This window comes from Anabrus simplex, chromosome X (genome assembly GCF_040414725.1).
Source record: "Anabrus simplex isolate iqAnaSimp1 chromosome X, ASM4041472v1, whole genome shotgun sequence".
Taxonomy (NCBI): domain Eukaryota; kingdom Metazoa; phylum Arthropoda; class Insecta; order Orthoptera; family Tettigoniidae; genus Anabrus; species Anabrus simplex.
The window spans coordinates 150,450,454-150,473,445 of NC_090279.1; the positions used below are offsets into that span (position 1 = coordinate 150,450,454).

Consider the following 22,992-nt stretch of genomic DNA (forward strand, 5'->3'; position numbering starts at 1 on the left):
TGCTGCAATGTATTGGGTAAGTTAATAAGAAACAATGCAGTAGTATCAGTTATTATCATTTTAACTGTACTTTCAGTACGCATGTTCTATTTTTAAATTTTTGAGTGTTAACTGCGATTTTACTTACCCGGGAAGCCTTAACTCTACATTAACCCGGTTAATCTAGAGTTGAGTGTATATCCTTTTGGGACTAGATCCCCAATATAATCAGCTAGCAACTTCAGCAAAATGTTTGAAGGATACCGTGCACGTGTTCACTTAAAGTTTGCCAGAAACAACCTGTGATAAACGGGCTGACTGTCGTAAAGCCAAATTTCCGTGCGTACTGCACAGTGAGACGTTGTCCACCAACCTTGGCCGTGTTTGAAATTGCTGTCTTCAGATCTGGAGACCAACATTTTGCCGGTGATCCAGAGAGAGATAAGGGCTATTCTGCCCAAAGGCAGGTCCAAACCTCCGCAGAGGTGTGCCTGAGCCGGAGTTTACTTACGATAGGGTGGCCAGTTACTTTCCGCTCCTCCATTCCCTTACCCCCAACCAACAGCGCGTGGCAACCCATCCAAATCTTGACCACGCCCATTGGTGCTTAACTTCAGAGATATCACGGGATCCGGTGTTTCAACACAACTATGAGAGAGAGAGAGAGAGAGAGAGAGAGAGAGAGAAAATAAAAGTTGAGTCTGATTGACTTTGCTTAACTCACAGTCATCTCTTACGGAACAGCTACACTTTTTCACTTGGCTAAAAGTCGTAGCTCCTTGCAGTGCATCAGTTTGTCTCTCTCCCGATGACTTTACTTCGCTTAAGGCCCGCTCACACTTACCGGAAGGGAGATGCGGAAAGAGGAACTTCCGAGAAGAATTTCCCCTGTGTGCGCTCATACCTATCGAAAGCGCGCCTCGTAATTTGGACAGCTGATCGTCAAAACTTGTCTTGCAGTTGTGTGTGAAGCGTTAGTCCAGCCGAACGCAACGGGTTACCTCTTAGCTCTTTTGGTAATGAAGTGGCGTATGGCTTTTAGTGCTGGGATGTGTCCGAGGACTTCGGCTCGCCAAGAGCAGGTCTTTTGATTTGACTCCCGTAGGCGACCTGCGCGTCGTGATGAGGATGAAATGATGATGAAGACGACAAATACACCCAGCCCCCGTGCCAGCGAAATTAACCAATGATGGTTAAAATTCTGGACCCTGTCGGGAATCGAACTCGGGACCTATGTGACCAAAGGCCACCACGCTAACCATTTAGCCATGGAGCCGGACACCCTCTTGGTTGAAGACGCTGAAAGGGAAGAACAAAGGACTGCATTAACTTATCTAGAAATTAAAAGGTGAATTGTCTGTTTCAACCGTAGTTACGCCTTCAAGATAAATTCAAATTGTATTTTCGAATGAGCATTGAGAAATTTCATCTGCTAATTCAATGGTATTGCTATCCTATAACTTATGGCATTTATCATATTAAAAAGTGCACTTTTTAAATAAATGAATACCTTTTCGCAGTCCATTTTCAGCACAGCCCAGAGGAAGCAAACATTATACACGGTATGGACTTAAGGAGATTGCGAAACACCCGAATGCTATACGAACGTTACCGAAATAAAATTCCGGCGGGAGAAACGGAAGAAATATTCTGGCCAAGCAACTTCCCCTTCTTCGATTCAGCGCGTTTCCTCTCCAGTAGGTGTAACGCAGCGAAAGATTATTTTTCTGCCTTCGCGCCGCGTCTCCCTTCCCATCCCTGCCGCTATCCTTGGCCACTTCCGGCGGAATTCGAGCTTAAAACCTTTTGCGCCGAGTTTCGAACAGGATGCACAATCGTCACCTGATAGAAAAGAAAGAACTTCAAAACGCCAATAGAAGGGAGAATCCCACAACCTGATGGACGTCACCATACCAGCAGGGGAGATGATTGCCGGAGAATAAAAGGTACTACAGCCCGTCAACATTGCTACTTTGACGAGAAAAAGACAGGCCGAAGAACCACTCAAAGGAACTGCGGATATCAACAGTAGTCCGGAGAAAGGCAAGGACAGTGCAGAGTACACGACCTTAATAGAATATTTTGTCGGTACAGATTTTCCCCGTCCCTGTAACGGGCGTAATTAATTAATTTCGTGTAGATGATATCGCGCGCAATTGGATTGCCTGGCCTAGGCACATGTATCCAATCTGCCAGTATGGATGCCAAGTTGTTTCCAGGCCTAATTGCATACATTTCCGCCCTGTGGATTTTAGCTTCATTAAATTCTTTATTTCTTGGTTAATGATATTGCCGAAATCTCTCGCAGTGAAGGCGGGCCGCTCGATCCCACAGTGAGTTGTGATGTCACAGTGTGTGAGATGAGTAAAGCCGGGATTTTTATGCAGTAATAGGTTAGATTGCAAACTACTTTGGTTAATAGGGAGCGTCGGCCACCCACTCTTCCATAGCGTAGTAAGAGTAACATAAATTTTAGGGGTTTGGATGGATCTTACCCCTAATGTCTATGCAATCCGCATAGCACAACGGTTGTGAAGGTAGACTATACTTGCAACTCTCTTCAGTACGTTTGCATTCTAACCTATTAATGCATAAAAATCCGGGCTCTAGAGATGAGCTTGCAATAAAGAATTATGGTTGCACTCGTAGTTGCAATATTTAACAGGGTAGAATTATGGGTTCATAATCCACCTACAAAGACGAAATGTTTACGTATAAAGTGGAAACATTAAAATATTCCTTCAAAATTTCAAAAGTATTGAAGAATTTTGACATTAAAACTGAATCATAATTCTACAGCGGATTTTCTTATCGACCTTGGCGTAGGATTTCATTCCTTTCCCGTATCTTCCGGTTTTTCTCTGCCAACAACAAGATTTCATTGAATATGTCACCGACTTTGTTCGGATGTGGACTTGTATGTTAGTGAACTTAACTACGCAATTATTTACGACCTGAAAGTCGGTTTAGTAAGAATATTTTCAAATGATTTATCACTTTTCCTTAACTTCAGTGTTTGGCATTTCTTCTAAATGCATAATGAATTAACGTTTCCTGCATTTCGCAGTTTTGTTCCTTCAGGACGACGTAACGTAAGATCCCTTCGTATCAAGTTGTTGTTGGTTACTTCTGAACATCTGTTTGGAGTGATGCATGTTTCAGCATCGGCATTATTCTGTAACTTAAGGGTGTCATGAGATGACAATTCATGGGTGGAATTTTATTTTTGATTGTGACCATTGCGGTTAACTTGTAATGAACACTATGCTTTTAGTAATGTTTCGCAACTGATAGTCGATTTGGTTCGATTAAGGGTTCATTCGGGGGATGTTCCAATATTCGATAGGATACCAGACTGTTGGATAACTTTAATTAAATGTAAATTTGGAATTCGACTTGTTGAAGGTCAGATTTTCCACGGATCGTGTGGATTAACTCTCAGTTATCGTTTCTATTAATGGTGCCCGATTTTCAGGTTTTTATTCTCGTTTTCTGGTTTTCGCTGTCCATGAATTTTACGCGACATTTTCATTCTTTTAAATAATGTTAAACAATAATATTAAAAACAGGATAACACTCACGTTATGTATTGTGACTGCGTTAAAACGTTGTAAAATTAATAAGTGATCTTTTCTAATTAATTTAATAAATATGTTCATCGTGATTAAATTTGAATAAATATTTTAGTAAGCACATTTTTCACCTCATTTAAATTAGTTAGGTTCTTTTCTGAACCCCATCGTTTAGTCAATGTAGTGATATAAATAAACCTGCTACGACCCCAAGATTTAAGAGTTCGATATTGCTCTGTTGAAGCAGCTGTGGCTGACGGCCAACGATGGAACGGTATGTTCAAGGGTTCAGTACCTTATTATTCTTGTCCTACGTTCATAATTATAACATGCTTTTTATTTTTATTTTACTCCACATCTTAACAAGTGTGTGTTTGTTTTCTTGTTTGTTTGTTTGTTTGTTTGTTTGTTTGTTTGTTTGTTTGTCTGTTTGTTTGTTTGTTTGTTCGTTCGTTTGTTTGTTTGTTTATGTTTCATCTCACATTCACATCCGATTCGCGATAACTGTGTTATTTCGAATTTTATAACATGGATTTTATCCAGAACACGAGGAGGGCTTAGAGCGATTCTTTGTTGTATTAATATTACAGGTGAGATCATCGGAACTGGTAAGTTAAGTCTATGTATTTTAGGAGAAATAGGTTTGAAGTGTGATCTACGCTGTCAAACCATTAGTGACGGTTTTACTCCTCAATGTGCCCAACAAGTAATTAGTATGCAATAATACAAATATGGAGACAATAAGCGCACAATAATAGTAGTAATAAAATAGACTTTACCTCCATACCTCTAGATGGCCATAAATGCAGTAGCTTTCTTGTTTTGTTTTTCTTGACACTTCTGGCACTAACCTTCGAAGACTTTCTTGAGATCCTTTCTTTCACATAAACATTTGTATCCCTTTTTTAAGGAATAGCCCATGTTTTCCCAAATATTAATGCATTGACCGGCAAGATCGGTTAGTGATTTCCCACATTCACGGAAATTGCCGAGGAATTGCTTTTACTCGCATTAATTTTGGGGAGAAAAGGCAACGCATACTTAACATTACTAATCCAAGAAATAACCATACATTGGTTCAATTGGTTAATGGCCAATTTTATGTTTGTTCAGTATCGACAATAAAACGCCTTGCTTTAAATCTATGCAACAAGACAGTAAAAGCTCTGGAAAATGAATGAAATATACTCCTTTATTCTTCGTAACAGGTAGCCTATATTTTCATTTAAGATTTTCGATCTTCATAAAGGTAACCTACCCTCATACGAAGAAAATGAAATTATTAATGTTTATTTACTTTTATAGTTGTATTTTCGCCGTGGTACGCACATGTTCTCAGCAGTACGGCAAACGCGAACTTCCACATACTGTATTTAAATTTGCACACATTATATTTCCACAAAAAACCTCTTATAGGATAACAATTAAATGAACAAATTCTACGAGAAGTATTATATCCCTTGAATTTATATTACTCACCACGAGAAGATACCATACATAACCTCAACTATGAGGTCTCATTATCTTAATAACAGCTATTTACGTAAATTCTGATACGATAAATTTAAAGAACAAACATGCAATATACTTAAATATATTCAACAGTCACAATTATCCAAAGAATGCCCCAATCCTTATGAATTAAATTCACAGGTACAATTTGTAACATTCGGTTAGCTCTCCTCATTTGATCAGCTGATGAGCTTGGCGCGCTTTCTACAGTACGGCCTGTATATTACGAAGGCAGTGGTAACTGTAAGTAGATATGTTATCAATACATCGCTCTTAAATTCCTGAATGCTCACGTATAACAAACAACAAATCATTACGGAAACCAATAAAAGTGTCAGTTCCATTTGGGCAAATAATTTTTAACATAAATAGGCTATATCTTATGGCTGGGAGTCATCCAAAACTTTGTGTAACGTAACGCGACAAAATTTTGATGGACGTGTAACCGTAGCAATCGTGCAGGCAGTGATGTAAGGTATGAATGGCATGGCAATGTTACCTAGCAACCCTGCAGGCAGTGATGTAAGGTATGAATGGCATGGCAATGTTACCTAGCAACCGTGCAGGCAGTGATGTAAGGTATGAATGGCATGGCAATGTTACCTAGCAACCCTGCAGGCAGTGATGTAAGGTATGAATGGCAAGGCAATGTTACCTAGCAACCCTGCAGGCAGTGATGTAAGGTATGAATGGCATGGCAATGTTACCTAGCAACCCTGCAGGCAGTGATGTAAGGTATGAATGGCATGGCAATGTTACCTAGCAACCCTGCAGGCAGTGATGTAAGGTATGAATGGCATGGCAATGTTACCTAGCAACCCTGCAGGCAGTGATGTAAGGTATGAATGGCAAGGCAATGTTACCTAGCAACCCTGCAGGCAGTGATGTAAGGTATGAATAGCAAGGCAATGTTACCTAGCAACCCTGCAGGCAGTGATGTAAGGTATGAATAGCAAGGCAATGTTACCTAGCAACCCTGCAGGCAGTGATGTAAGGTATAAATGGCAAGGCAATGTTACCTAGCAACCGTGCAGGCTATGTCCTATGGCTGGTTGCCATCTAAAATTAGCAGCCGTTGGTGGATGGCCATGACCGGAAGACATATTCATGATCATCTGATTTTCGCAAAGAAGAAATAGGTTCCTTTTTTAATATTAAAAAAATTCTTAGTAGATAAAGCAGAGGTCCCCATACTACGAAAATTTCCTCAATTATGCCGAACGTTCAGTGGCACGGAAAGGTTTCAAATTGTTAGTTTTGGATAGATCTATGAAACTAAGAAAACAAATTTGGAAAATCATTTCCGGCCTAAATGCCGTTCCGTAAAAACAGCCTAAAATCGCTTGTTTCTTTACATATTTCCTAGTTATTCAAATCCTAGCCAAATTAACTTATTTACATGATTATCTCTGTAATATGTTCCCTGGTTCAATACCCTGAGGTTTTTTTGATGTTTTGAAACATGACCACACCGGATGTAGTTATAAGGTATGGAGTGGAACTCTGCATTGACTCACTTTAGCGCTAGTAGTGGTAGAAAAAGGGAAGCTGAAAATCTAATCGACCAGATAGAGATGATTAAGAAAATGATTGTAACTTTTAGGAATATATAAATAATATATTCTGATACTTTATTATATTTTATTCACCTAAAATCCGTAACTCATATCCCTAGGATCCTTTCAACATTGCTGAACATGCTCCAGAGGTACAGAAATATACGAGTATATTGGTATATCTTAACACTGGTGAGAAAATCCCCCTCAATTTTAGTGAATTTCTCTGCCTTAGGTGCCAGTTCGGGCTGAGTGACATCCCGGAGGGAGGCCCGCTGTGGTTTTGGCGGCTCAGTAACTACGATCCCAAAACCACCAGGATCGAAGATATAATAAAGGTGATGTTCATGATGGAGGAGACGATACTGCTGGAAGAGGACAGCGCTCTGGTGTGCGGTCAGCACATATTCATCGACCTGGCGGGAGTCACGATGGCTCACATGCTGCAGTTCTCACCGGTCGTGCTCAAGAAGTTTCTTCAAGTTTGGCAGGTTGGTAGAATCTGCTTCGGAGAATTCCTCCCTCGAGGTAAATTCGGGTATTATTGAAAGGTTTGCAATATTTGCGTAACATTGTCGGAAATCAGTAAGAACAAATCCAGGCTTACTTTTGAACTTCTTCCATTTCTTGTATCAAGTAACCGTGGTGTGAGTTTCGTACACTGGAAACTTGCTCAAATTGGAGTCTTACCAGAGACTTGTATATTCTTTCCTTTACATCCTCATTGATGATCATGATTAGGTGCCATGAAGTTGACTCCTGGGGACAGCATGCAAGGACTGTCCCCAGATGTTTCGGTGACCGAAAAGTCCGTTAACATTTGACGAGGCAACACTTCACGGAATATTGGCGGTAGGGAGGTAATAACTGACACGCATGATTGGAATGGCATGAGATCTTATTGACACCAAAATAAAGTACACAAAATGACCAACAGATGGCGCTGGACAGCAACAGGTCAGGTACAAATGGCCACAAATGCTTGATATGACATGGAGTTTTACTGACACCAACAACGAATGCACAAACAGGCCAATAGGTGGCGCTGGATAGCAACAAGTCAGTGATGCCGCATGAGAACCATGTATGGTATAAAAGGAGCGTCGTGATTTAGGGCTCTTTCTCCTTTCTGCCTATGTGGTTTTCCCTGACCTTTCAATACCACGCCTTAACACCATCTTACCAACACAAACCTTGCCTGGTAACGCGTCTAACATGCAAACATTTCCCACACTTCCTTGCTATCTCTTTCTTCTTTTTCTTTCTTCTTAGAAATTAATAGCATTTCGGAGCCAATGTAGATTGTGTCGATTGCCACGTGAGGGGAGCGGGCTTCGGGGGCACCCCGAGCAAAAAATTTAGGGCGTCAGATGCGCCCGCAATAGCGGAATGTCATTCTTGGCCTCCCCAGTCCCCAGAATTCAATCCGTGATATTATCTGTAGTGCGGTTACCTGAAGTCGCAAGTCTACCGCGATCGTCAGACCTCATTAAGGATGCTAAAAGACAACACCCGACGGCAATTTCTCACCATACCTACGGATATGCTGTACAGTGCTGTTCACAACATTGCCCCTCGACTACAGGTATTGTTGATGAATGACGGCCGACATGTTGAGCACGTGTTGTAAGTGACATAGCCCTCGCTAAACCTAAATTGTCATACTGATTATTCCTTGTGTATCGTATCAAGCGCCATCTGTTGGTCATTTTGTGTACTTTATTTTGGTGCCAATTAAACTCTATGTCATGCCAATCATTTGTCTCAATCATTACCTCTCTACCTACAACATTCTCTGAAGTGTTGCCTCGTCAAATGCTAACGGACATTTGGGTCACCCTCTACTTCATATCCTTCAGCCAGGCGTAGCGAATATGACACAGATCCGCCCCGTCAAAAAAATGTGTAAAACCTATCAATAACACTTAATTCAATGCAATCTATGTCAGTTTAATATATACAAACCAATTAATATAAGATTACAAAACTTATTATATCATTAATGATTTTTTTTTAATTTTGAAAGTAAAATATTTTGTAGGGATTAAAATACAAAGCATAATATGTTTGTATCTTTTGTATTTATACAGTTTTAAAACTTCACTGCTCACACACTTTATTCTAAAGAATGTGGACCACGCAGCGAACTTTCCGGGATGCAAGGACATTGACGATGGCAATGATATTCGTGGAATGAACATGCGATGCTGAGTTCACGGAGTCTGTTTTGGGTCATTACTAGAAATAGGATTTGTATGTAAATGCATATCTTGTTTGCCGTCATGTAGACCTCCAAAACCGAAAGGGAAGTGCGTTTGAAAGTGAGATTGAACGAATTATTAACATTAATAGTGCACATATTTGCGTATTTGGCTTCAGAATAAATGTAGGAGCACGTGAAGCAATCCTGACTTTACGTCTGATGGTAGAGGATCGAATTAAGAAGGGCAAGCCCACTTACAAGGCGTTCGTAGATCTATAAAAGGCATTTGATAATGTTGATTGGACCAAGCTATTTGAGATTCTGAAGGTGATCGGAATCAGGTACCGAGAACGAAGAATTGTCTGCATTCTATATAAAAATCAGTCTGAAGTGATAAGAATTGAGGGCTATGGAAAAGAAGCAGCAATTCAGAAAGGGGCGAGGCAAGACTGCATCCCCCCCCCCTCCTTTTCAATGTTTATATAGAACAGGCAGTAAAGAAAATCAAAGGAGATTTTGGAAAGGGAATCACAAACCAAAGAGAGGAAATCAAAATCCTGAGATTTGCCGATGATATTGTTATTTTATGTGAGACTGCAGAAGATCTGGAGAAATTGCTGAATGGTATGGACGGAGTCTTGGGTAAGGAGTACAAGATGAAAATGAGTAAGTCCAAAACAAAACTAACGGAGTGCAGTATACGAAGTCAGGTGACGCAGGAAACATTGGAATAGGAAATGAAGTCTCAAAGGAAGTGGATGAATGTTGTTACTTGGGTATTAAAATAACTAACGATGGCAGAAGTAAGGAGGACATAAAATGCAGATTAGCACAAGCAAGGAGAGCCTTTCTTAAGAAAAGGAATTTGCTCACTTCAAATATAGATATAGAAATTTTAAAAATGTTTTTGAAGACATTTGTTTGGAGCGTGGCATTGTATGAAAGTGAAACGATAACTCGCTCAGAAAGTAAGAGAATAGAAGCTTTCGAAATGTTCTGTTACAGAAGAATGATGAAGGTGAGATGGGCAGATGGAATTACGTTTGAAGAGATACTGAACTGAATTGTTTAGAGGAGATCGTTGTGGCTAAACTTGACAAGATGAAGAGATAGAATGACGGATACATCTTAAGACTCCCAGGAATTGTGCAGCTAGTTTTTGAGGGAAGTGTAGGTGGTAAGCATGGTAGGAGTAGACCAAGGTATGAATATGACAAGCAGATTAAATCAGATGAAGGATGCAGCCGTTATGTAGAAATGAAAATGTTAGCACAGGATAGGTTGGCATGGTGAGCTGAATCAAACCCGTCTATGGACTGATCAAACAACAAACAACAACATATGCATATTTGAATTTATTTGATATTAGTGCATACATTTCAAATTTCGACTTTTATTGTGCATGTTTTAATATGTTCCACAACCAGTCTTCAAGAAAGTGTAAAGTAATTAATGCAATGAAACGTGTCTAAGGGAACTTATTAAGACACACTTCCAAATCATATCAGCTAGAATCAATCAATAAACTGGAAGCATGTAGGTTGCATATTGGTGATTCACTGGACATATGGAGAAAGTGAAACGTGAACTGGAAATGCAAACAAAACATCTTGATGTCCTTAAACGAATCCGGGCTACGACATCATGGTTGATATAAACAAATATTTGACTGGTACTGGTAATGTGGATCTACCAGAATGTTTTAACACCTTCTCTGGCTCCCAGATTTAATTAATGTGCTGTTCTCCTTCTCGTACTATATCCTTATTGGATGTCGGCTGTCATCAGGGCGATCTGGTTCTTGTTCTTAGCAACTCGGAAGAGAGTGGGTGTACTAAGCCGATACCATATTCTCCTCCTTCCCCTACGTCTTCTTCCTTCAATTTTACCTTGTAAGATAAGCTGAAGGAGTCTATATTTATCGTTTCAAATGATATGGTCAAAGTACTTAAGATTCTTCTTTTTTTGATGTTGTGCATGATCTCTAGCTCTTTGTTCAGGAGTTGGAGTACTTCAGTGTTACGTATTCTGTCAACCCATGATATTCTGAGCAGGAGTCGGTAGCACCAGATCTCAAAGCATCGAAGTATTTTGGTGGTGTTCTCTGTCAGGGTCCAAGTCTCAGCACTATATATTAAGATAGAAGTATACGCAGATTGTTACAGAGAAGTTTGCTCATTCTTTTGAATGCAGTCCTTGCCTGTTCAGTCCGGGACCTAATTTCCACAGCATTGTTCCAGCTGTGATCAAGTACGCTGCCGAGATACTTAAAGCGTTGGACTTGCTCCTGTGATGTGCCAGCTACTATCAAGTTAACAGGTTGAATAACACGTTTCCTTATGACTAGAGCCCGGATGTTTATGCAGTAACAGGTTAGAATGCAAACTTACTGAAGCGAGTAACAAGTAGAGTTTACCCGCACGAAGGTAATGCTATTAGGTTTGCATAAACATTAGGGGTTCGGCCCATTAGAACCCCTTGAATTTATGTTACTCCCACTACATTACGTTACAGTGGGCTAGTCGACATTTCCTACTAACAAAATTATTTAGTAACAAAATTACTTAGCAGGAAATGGCGACTAGCCCGTTCTAACGTAATGCAGTGGGAGTAACATAAATTCAGGGGGTTCTAATGGACCGAACCCCTAATGTTTATGCAAACCTCATAGCATTACCGTCGTGCGGGTAGACTCTACTTATTACTCGCTTCAGTAAGTTTGCTTTCTAACCTATTACTGCATAAATATCCGGGCCCTACTTATGATCATTACTTTGGTCCTTTTTTCGTGCAGCATTGTGTTCAACCACACAATATAATAATGTCTACAGATCTTCAGCACTTGTTGCAAGCAGAACAGTACCATCTTAATATCGCATATTATTTATTGTGATCCCATTAACAACGATACCCTCCTGTTTTCATTCTAGTGCTTCACAAAATATCATTTCAGAGAGAACGTTCTCCGCATCCTAGCTAGTTTTAACAGAAAAATGCCACATATTAATACTAGAAAACTTGAAGAAGACTGTTGTAGTGTATTTGAAAGCAAGTTATAGGCAACAAAAAGTAGGATGTGCAGTGTAAGATGAAAGAGGAATTTGTATTTAAGCTTGTTTCTTCATGTTTGTGTTTCTACGCGATTTTCTTACAACCATACTAATTGATATATCATGTGTATTAATTAACACACTGTGCCTTATCTAGGAGAAGTGTGCATATTGTTTGAAAGGTAAACACTGATAGATCGATAGTCCCACAAAATGTGCGTGGATTGTTTGTACAAACGAAGCTTTAAGTAATGTGATTTTTGTTTTTCATTCAGTTGTTCATTCATGATCATGATTTTATTTATTTTATTATATTTACTATTCCATACAGTATGGCATCACCTACAAAATGCCTTATTTTTATTCATATCATCTATACAGTATATATAAGAAAACACAGGTCCAATAATAGCGCCTTGTGGGACCCCCCCCCCCCCCTCTCGTGAATGTAGTAAAAGAAAGTTACGTTTGCATTTCATACAAATGTTTAATAGCATGAAACTAAGTGCATATTTCACTACTTTTTGAAGCACAGTTGCATGGTGGTTTATATAGCATATACATCCGATTTCTACTGTCGGCGCAGACAGTATGTACGATCGAGTTTAAACGCTAATAAAATTTGAACCAGTCCTCCAATCTAAAATATAATCACACCATCATAAAGCTTGTTTTTAATGCGTTCTTTAGTGGCATTTTTATGTTTTATTATGTTTCTTGTGAAAGTTATATCAGGCGGATGCAAGAAGTACCTATTTTCTACCCCGTTTTTTGTAAACAACAAATTTATAGTACCATTACATAAAAAACGCGCTGTTCGATTTTCATGAAATTAAGGTGTATTATGGAATGCAGTATTATAAATATACTTCGGAAGTTTAATTACTTTACAGACTTTGGCAAAAAATTTGTTATTGTTTCGAAAAAGGCTGTCCGTTTGATACTGATTGGTTTTCCGAGATCGAGATTGAGTTCATCAGAAAGGTCTGAAGCCTTTTGTTTCAAATCCTTGTGTACCTAAAACGTACAATGTTTTCTGTATTTATACCGATTTTTATTTGAAATCGAGTGATAGGCGCTCCGGCGCGAAATCAACTTCATTTCGCCAATGGTAGACACCTAACAGATAAGGCCAGTTAGCGCAAGCCTGAACGTGTTCACTTATATTCTGCTGCTCGCGTGTTACTAATTGACTTTTCACATATTTACAGTTTTTACATTTCCCATGAGGTTTTTCAGTGAGGGATTTGGACCTCTAACGGCAGCTTTAAAAATGTTTTTATTTTATTTACAGATTTTTTTAGAATATTATGTACAATGTATATACAGTACTGTATAATGGTTACTATTTACAATGTAAACATCTGTTTGCATAAGTCATTCATTCATCTACATCTGATACATGATCACTGAAGTTACCTTCAGAATTCGAGTCTTCAAGATCAATAATTAGAGGTTGTGTCATTAACGTATTTTTTGAGAAATGATATTTCTCCCAACAATAATTCTCTACTTTCTTTACGTGCATTACACAATTTTTTCAACGTACAATTGTCACGGAATGTAAAGTTTCCTCACACAGATCTCTGATTATAGTTTCTGCATTTGCCATATTAACACTTGCTATTTTATTTTTCACGTAAGCCCAAATGAGTTACGTGGCATTTAACTCGCAATGCGCGACAGGCAACCACACCAATTCAACATCTTGGCTCAATTATTTCGTAAGTTGGTCAAGTCTCTTTTGCGGGATTCCAAAATAAGACTTAGCGTGATCAATCAGGGCGGCTTTTGTAAATATATTGAATTGATGTTGTTGAGGTGTTGAAAAGTGGTACAGCCACTTCAGAAGTCTGGGGAAGACATTGCCTATCAAATGATCAAATCACATCAATGTTAAGAAAAGTGAGGATGTTAACCCGCGAGTGGTCGCGCGTGAGACTTTCTCTCACATTAAAGTAGTACGTCATTTTTCACAGTTTTGATGGGCGTAAGGCTGAAATTTACTGTTGAAATGAAACGCAAGTTCTACCTTATATATTTTCTATAAAAATAAAATAAGAAAAATGAAATGGCTTATGGCTTTTAGTGCCGAGAGTGTCCGAGGACAAGTTCGGCTCGCCAGGTGCAGGTCTTTTGATTTGATTCCCGTAGGCGACCTGTGTATCGTGGTGAGGATGAAATGATGATGAAGACGACACGTACACCATGCCCCTGTGCCAGTGAAATTAACCATTTATAGTTAAAATTCCCGACCCTTCCGGGAATTGAACCCGGGACCCCTGTGACCAAATGCCAGCACGCTAACCATTTAGCCATGGAGCCGGACATAAACAATGAAATGATTAGCTGTTTATTAAAGACACAAATTACTACTTAAAATAACATATGCAATGTACATAAAAATAACTTCCGTCCTGAAGGTGTAAAAATTAAAATTTCACACATGCATTATATCTAGTAATATTTACGTAAAAAGCAAGGTTTCTGAACACAATAACATTTTTAAAAACAAGAAGTGCTCATAATACAAATACTAATGCGTACAACAGGCGTAAGTTTCCCACTCCACTTGAAAATAACACCAACGCCATTAGTCGCGCGATGAGAGAAACTCTCACGCACCGCGCACGGACACATAGGAACCTTTGTACTGACTAGGGGAGGGGGTGCTTACCCTTCAAATGTGAATCGCTCTACTCACGACAGTTATAAACTCAGCTAGAAGAGGGAACAGTCACCTCCCTTTCATCACTGTGAAGTAATTGCACAATAAAAAATAATGTGAGAGAAAATCTCATATAGCGACCACTCGCGGGTTAAGAAACTTATGAAATTTTCCGATTCATCTTCCGAGGAGGCAAAAGTGTTCTATTCTGCAGTGTTGCAAGGTTGGTCAGAGCGAAGGCCGCGCATGTGGGGAGGGGCAGTCCAGGGGCTGCCTCGTCTCTCTCTCCCCTCATTGCCCAGTCTTCGTCTACACATCGTGCTAAGCACTGTACGCGGTGGCTGAACACAACGGTCAAGTGAGTTAAGATATAGCGACCCGGGAAGAGAAATAGCGTGCTAAGCAGAACTACATTACCACGCCCCGCCGGTCACTCAAAAGGACGTTTACTAATTATCTGTGCTATAACTTTTCACTTCTTGAAACTTACGATGTTCAGTCGCCACGCACAGTCTCCCTGTCACCTGTCACCAACTCGCTTTGTTTTGACAGCTCAAAACATGGCTGCCCTTTATGAACTTGTCTCCGCAAGGAGCGCTGATGTCAGGGCATGCTATTCTAGCTCGTTCCTCTTACCGTACTCTAACCTAACACGAGACCGTTTCTTCCAGGTAGGCTATCCTACTAGACCGCAGCAGATCCACATCGTCAACATTCCTTCGTTCTTCGAGACTCTCCTCAACTTCGTGCGTTCGATGTTGAAGGAGAAACTCAGGAAAAGGGTAAGTGCAGCAACCACTCTGGTTGTAATACTTTCCCGTGATTGGATCCGTAATTCATGGTGATGACTTCATTCTGTGTTAAATTAAAAGAACATTATATACCTCAGGTGACAACAGCACAATGATTAATGGTAGATGTATTACCTTGAAGTACATTACCCAAACACTTTACACTTTATTTCTACAAAATATTATTTAGTACATATATTACAAAACCTGTTCACAATATTTGTGTTAAATATTATCAGTACTTTTCTTGTAAGAAGAAAGGTGGCGGCACTCATCCGAACGTCTTCATAAACTGAATCTCACACTTTATTCACATCTCCAGATATACTGTGATGTACCTCTTCCAAAGGTGCGATTTTACTAATGAAAGACATTTTCACTTCCATCTGTCAACATTGGGACGAAGAGGGAGAAATTCACCAATTCCTTCTAGATAGTGGCATTGAAGAGGAAACACAACAAACAAACACACAAGCATCATACCAATGCAGAAACACACAAGAGTGAACTTACCCATGCACATCCGCACGTCTCCCCATCATAAGTGGTAAATACGGCAGACAAAGGAAAATAGATTTTAGGAATTGATAGAATAAGGACAGAGATGCTGTACGTCGATTTGTGAGTGTCACAGTGTGATGTTTGGGACATCACTGCATGTTTTCAATTATTGACTATATAATTAATTGATAAGGTGTATATATTTAATCACTGATAGGTCATGTTTAAATTAATATATATATATATATAGGGTTTTTATCATCCATTTCAATCATCATTTCATTTCTTTGTATCGCGGCTATAACGTATTCTGAACGAACAAATTATTGGGTAAAGTATTTCAACATCATTCATATTTATAACTTGCAGTAAATTTTCCAATAGCCGTTGTGAGGTGACCAGAGTCAGCAGACTAATTTCAGCCCAGTTCCAGGAAAAGTACGTCATCTAGGTTACGAGAGATATTACCCTCGCCACCTCATGAAGAGACAGTTGATACATTATTAACGCCCACTTTTCATACTTCGCTATGGGACGCTTTATTTCAGCGGGAAAGTTCAGCCTATGTGAATGAACGTAATGAAGCAACGTGATGGATTCACAGCAATACAAGGGAGAAGGGATGAGACCTCGAATCTTACTGGACCATGTGATATGGCTGATGGAAGGAGACTTTTGAACCAATAAATACCGCCGACATGAGCGGGAGAGGACATTCTTATTCACATTCTGATTCTATTCTCACTCTTGGAAGACACTCTTACTACGATTCTACGTCTGCACATCGGAGAAGATTGTAACTTAGTTCACTTCGCATCTGAGTATATACTACTCAAAAGTTACTCTCATTGGGACTTGTTAACTCATGACGAGAGGTAGTCAACGGGAGACCGGTTTTGACTAGTACAGGGAAGGAGAGCTTTTATTATGAATTTAGCTACGCTACTGTTCCGTAATACGGAAGAATACAAGTGTATTCTCTCCATGAACATAACCCATGGTGGTTTTGAATTTAAAATTAGGACTCATTACGACCTTATGTAAGGAGTACAGTAACAAGTGTTAAAGACAGGAAATGTAGAAGTAGGACTGGAATCCAACAACAGATGAGGCAGCCGGTACAAGAGATCCACACATCATCAGCTTCAAGACAACAGAGTCTATACATGGTGAGCTTATGGCATAAGTTACTGCAAGTCTTCGCGCAACAGTTCATTTTCTTAGAGTTAATTTCATTCAATATATATTTTGCTTCCGTAAGTTCAGATTTCGTTAATACGCCGTTACGTCACGTTTTTCATCCTAATAAATAACTGTTTTAATTTGTATTTTATGAAATGATTATTAATGATCCTTAAATTCCAAGTTAGTGTACTTAATGATTTGTGTTCCGTTCACCCCACCCCTGGGAGTTTTTTGAGTCTCATTACGTATTATTATTATTATTATTATTATTATTATTATTATTATTATTATTATTATTATTATTATTAATTATCAACTTTCGTTTTCAAGCCATAAGCTTGAAGACTGGCGCCCTTGGGATACTGTTTATGGAGAAACAATGACATATCATTTATTTATTTTAATATTAAAGTGACCCGCCACGTTATAATTTTTTCAAACATCTGTGGGCCGAGTGGGTACGTCACAACAGTACTCAGAATTTATTATGTAGTAAGAACGAAATTTCACAACGCAGTTTTGTTATGTTGCAGTTATTCTTCCACACGAACATCGACTCCCTGAAGAACGAAGGATTAAAGGCAGTTCTACCCGAAGAATACGGTGGAAAGTCTAAATCGATCAAGGAGCTAGGAGGTCAGTCCTTTTGATTATTATTATTATTATTATTATTATTATTATTATTATTATTATTATTATTATTATTATTATTATTATTATTATCGTTGATGTATTTCTCTTACTTGTATTCAAGTAGTCTAAACACCCGTTAGAAATATCAAAACAGACATTAAAATGGACACTAAAAATTGATACAAACGTATATTATTTCATGAATGTATTTAATCGGTACACCATTCAGGCTTGTTTTTTTCCCTCGGACTCAATGAGGACCCTATCTCTACCACCTCAAGGCCAGTTTCCTGGAACATGAGACATTTGGTCGGGGATGAAACGGGGTTGGAGCACCAGTACCTAGTCCTGGCAGCCTCACCTGCTATGATGAGCAGGGGTATTGTGGGGAATGGGATGATTGGAAGTGGTAGGCAAGGAAGAGGGAAGGAAGGGGCCATGGCCTTAAGTTAGGTACCATCTCGGCATTTGTCTGGAGGAGAAGTGGGAAATCGAGGAAAACTACTTCGAGGATGGCTGACGAGGAATCGAACCGCTCCCGCGCCCCTATAATCAGTTGACTTCCCTAGGCAGAGGTTTGAACAGAACCCCAGTTCCGGAGGTGGCACTTAATCACACTAACCACTAAACCATAGAGGTGGACTAAACTTGTATTGACTACATAAATTTAAAACTGATTCCTTTTGTCCGGCCCCACGGTGTAGGGAGCAACGCGTCCGCCTGTCACCCTGCGGCCCCGGATTCGATTACTGGCCGGGTCAGGGTGTTTTAATTGTAATGGTTAATATCCCTGGCCTGGGGACTGGGTGTTTCTTCCTTTCCTCACACACAACATTCCACACTACCGCCATTCCAATTACATACAGGTTCGTACAATATGGTGCCAGTGGGGGCGAAAGGTCCACTTGGGTCGACGCCTCGAAAAATTAGCATTTAAAAAAAGGCTTTTGTTGCATTTGGGAGAGAGAGCTTATCTGGTAGGCATGGTCATTACGGGGGCCAGTTCTATATGACTACACCGTGGATAGCCGGTTCCAGTTCCGTTGGTCGGAAAAATGTTCGGAAGCGTTTCCTAATTGAGCGGTTTCCTTCACAGTGCATGATGAAGATAATGACCTGCAGGACAATTCATACTCTCACTTACTGTTACTTTCATCTAGTTATGACTTGCTGCATATTAACAGGTTGTGCAGAAAATAATAAACTGATAAAGATATTACAATATAGACATAATCGAGGGCTTTGAAAAAGAATCACCAATCAAAAAAAAGAGGGAGACAAGGCTGCAGTTTGTCCCCTCTCCTTTTTCAACGTTTATATAGAACTGGCGGTAGAGGATATCAAAACCCTGAGATTTGCCAATGATATTGTTCTTTTATCTGAGACTGCAGAAGATCTGGAGAAATTGCTCAATGATATGTACAGAGACTTTCGAAATGAGTACAAGATAAACATAATCCGAAACAAAGTAATGGAGTGCATTCAAACAAAATCAGGTGATACAGGAAATATTAGATTAGGAAATGAATTCTTAAAGGAAGTAGATGAATATTGTTACTTGGTTGTAAAATAACTAACGATGGCAGAAGCAAGGAAGACATAAAATGCAGACTTGTACAAGCAAGGAAGGTCTTCTTTAAGAAAATAAATTTGCTCACTTCGAACTTTGATATAGGATTATTTCGTTTAATTTTCGGGTTGAACCGTGTTGTACATGTCTGTACATCACGTAGGCTACAGTTTGCCGAAGTTTCGAATACATTGCAGTATTCTTTGTCAAGGCGACTGAAATACCCCTACTCGATCCGAGGTAATCAGTCTCCCAGGCAGCAATTTACACTACTAGAGTGGCCCTGACCTTGGCCTTTTATATCCTGGTCTTTCTGGCTGACGTAAGCCCTGACTGTCTCGTGAGTATTCTGGAAGGTATGTGTCAGAGCCAGGTAGTGGGGGCTTGCCCGCGCTGTAATGTAATGGGGTTTCGGACCGTGTGTTTATGTTGTGGTCTGTATGTCTTAAACTATGAATGATAGGCATCCAAGAATTACTGATTTTATATCATTCTTCTAAATTTATGTTGTTCGGATGTTTCTTGATTTCGATAATCTCGCGGATTTTCCTTTCCAGATTCCAAAGGATAGCTGCTAGGATCTTGGTCTTATCAAATGATATTCCGTGCCTTGTTTCGTAGGAATGCTTGGCTACCGCTGAAATATCTGTGTTTTGGTTCTTGGTGTGACGGATATGTTGTTTTAGGCGGGTGGAGATCAGACGTTTTGTCACACCTACATAACAAGCTCCGCAGCTACATTCAATGTGATACACTCCGGGGGCCTGTAATTCTATTGTGTCTTTTACTGGTGGTAGATAACGGGCTAGCTTCCGGTGAAGTTTATAGATGGTTTTTATGCCGTATTTGTCCAGTATTTTGCCGATCCTGTCTGTAGTATTTTTAATGTATGGCAGTATCGCTGTTTTCGGGCGGGTCAGTTCTTCTTTCCCGTTGTTTTCTCCTACGGCGGCCTCTTCTTTGTTCTCTTCTGGTATTTTAAAGACTCGTCGGATGTTATCGAGCGAGTAACCGTTTTTCTTGAGGGTTCTCGTGAGGTGTTCTTTCTCTTCCTCGAGGTGCTCTGCGTCTGATATCGCTATGGCCCTGTTCACCAGTGATGTTAGGACAGCCTGCTTTTGTGATGGGTGATGATGAGACGAGGCGTGTAGGTACCTGTCTGTATGTGTGGGTTTCCTGTATACTGCATGACTCAGAGTCCCATTCGAGTTGCGCTTACTAGGACATCCAGGAGCGGTAGTTTTCCGTCTACTTCGATTTCCATGGTGAACTGAATATTTGCGTGGATAGAGTTGAGATGGATATTCAGTTCACCTGGGAGACTGATTACCTCGGATCGAGTAGGGGTATTTCAGTCGCCTTGACAAAGAATACTGCAATGTATTCAAAACGTTGGCAAACTGTAGCCTACGTGATGTACAGACATGTACAACACGGTTCAACCCGGAAATTAAACAAAATTATTCTTCACACCGTGGAAGCTTCACCTCTAAGGTATTGATATAGGAATTAGAAATATGTTTTTGAACATTTTCGTATGGGCCGTGGCACAGTATGGAAGTGAAGCTCAGAAAGAGAATAGAAGCTTTTGAAATGTGGTGTTACAGAATAATGCCGAAGGTGAGATGGATAGATCACATCAAGAATGAAGAGATACTAAATCGATTCCTCTAAGTTTGACTAGCAGAAGAAATAGAATGATAGGACAGATTTTAAGACACCGAGGACTTGCTCGGTCGGTATTTGAAGGAAGTGAAGTTGGTATGAACGGTACGGGCAAGTCGAGGTGTGAGTATGACCAGCAGATTTGAGCAGATGTAATGAAAAGACTGGCACAGGATAAAGTGGCATAGATGCTGCATCAAACCAATCAATGGACTGAAGACTCAAGTAACAATATAGAGATAATGAAGTAATAGACTATTTATAGATGGACGTCTAGTGCGTTCAGAATTCTAGAGAGAGACGGTTCGATACATTCCTGCTCTACATTAATTTTTGTGAAGCCTCCGTGGCTCAGGCGGCAGTGCGCCGGCCTCTCACCGCTGGATACCGTGGTTCAAATAGCGGTTGCTTCATGTGAGATTTGTGCTGGACAAAGCGGAGGCAAGACAGCTTTTTCTCCGGGTACTCCGGTTTTCCCTGTCATATTACTAAAGCCCGGATTTTTATGCAGTAACAGGTTAGATTGCAAACTAATTTGGTTAGTAGGAAGTGTCGGCCACTCGCTCTTCCATAATGTAGCAAGAGAAACATACATTATAGGGGTTCTGATGGTCCGGACCCCTCATGTTTATGCAATCCCCATAGCATAATCGTTGTGAAGGTGGACTATACTTGCTACTCGCTTCAGTAAGTTTGCATTCTAACCTATTAAAGCACAAAAATTCGGGCTTTACATATAACATTCCAGCAACACTCTCCATTATCATTTCATTTCATCTGTCAGTCATTTATCATTGCCCCAGAGGAGTGCGACAGGCTTCGGCAGCCGGCAGATCTCCTATCCTCGCCGCTAGATGGGGGCTTCATTCATTCCATTCATGACTCGGTCGAATGACTGGAAACAGGCTGTGGATTTTCATTTTCATTAATTTTTGTCTGTCTTTTACAGCGATTTGGAAGGCGAAAGTTGAGAGCTACAGAGATTACTACCTGGAGGACGAGAAGTACGGAGTGGACGAATCAAAGAGACCTGGTCGGCCTAAAACAACGAGTGAATTATTCGGGACAGAGGGCTCCTTCAGGCATCTACAACTGGACTGAAGAATCATAAAAAAATCTTTACTTACAAGAGACACTACCCAAATTGTACACTCAGATTTTGATGAAACTACTACTGTCACTTCAACTATTCTATTTTTTAAAATGTCATATTTCATTCCAGAAACACTCTCCAATATCATTTCATTTCATCTGCCATTCATTAATCATTGCCCTAGAGGAGGGCGACAAGTTATGGCAGCCGGCACAATTCCTATCCATTCCTGACCCGGTCAAATGACTGCAAACAGGCTGTGAATTTTCATTTTCATTTTTCAATCATCTATATCCATTTTGTAGACAATTATCAATGTTTAATAGCGAAAGTGTAGAACTTTTCTTGTGTATTACTAAATACAAGGAACGTGAGAAAGTGGTTTAATATATGGCATCTGCTCTTTAATATTCATCCGTTCGCGCGGTCTGGCATCTCTTTCGCAATTTGTCCATAACCTTGGCAAAAAAATATACCCCTGCCACCCTTCATCACAGCACATGTGAAGTCTCCACTACTTGCAGTGGCAATATATAAATCGGTTAGCGGCGACAAACGACATTTTGTGCGTATTCCCGCTAATAATTTCGTTGAAATGTCGTATGGCTTCTTTTAGTGCCGGGATATCCCAGGACGGGTTCGGCTCGCCATGTGCAGGTCTTGCTATTTGACTCCCGTAGGCGACCTGCGCGTCGTAATAATTTCGTTAATAATTAAAGAAAATAAAGGAAAGAATTAGCAAATAAGACAACAGTGCTTGGACAAATTGCTTTTTCTTAATAATTCCTAGCTTCAGCCGGCTAGAATGGAATAAAAATGAAATGTTTTCTCCACAAAGTTGGGGGCGGGGCAACTACCCCGCTCGCCCCTCCCCTAATGGCCGCTACCGCCTTATATTTTTATGATACATTTCCTTAACCCTCATCCGCTCGCGTGACCTGGCGTCACGTTCGCGCTCGCGCGGGCGGAAACTTGACCACCCATGGTTTTTGATCATTTCCATTAAATTATCTC

The 22,992-nt window shown here is 40.0% G+C and overlaps 1 protein-coding gene across 1 annotated transcript in view; it reads left to right on the top strand.

The window, feature by feature from the left end:
- LOC136886085 (retinol-binding protein pinta) overlaps positions 1–22,359 on the top strand; it is a 74,979-nt gene extending 52,620 nt beyond the window's left edge. The window contains exons 5-8 of the mRNA XM_067158812.2: positions 6,855–7,110; positions 15,212–15,322; positions 17,551–17,653; positions 21,835–22,359. Coding sequence (XP_067014913.1) covers positions 6,855–7,110; positions 15,212–15,322; positions 17,551–17,653; positions 21,835–21,986 — 622 coding nt within the window. The 3' untranslated portion in view covers positions 21,987–22,359. The remainder of the gene's footprint in view (positions 1–6,854; positions 7,111–15,211; positions 15,323–17,550; positions 17,654–21,834) is intronic.
- The last annotated feature ends 633 nt before the right edge of the window (positions 22,360–22,992 follow it).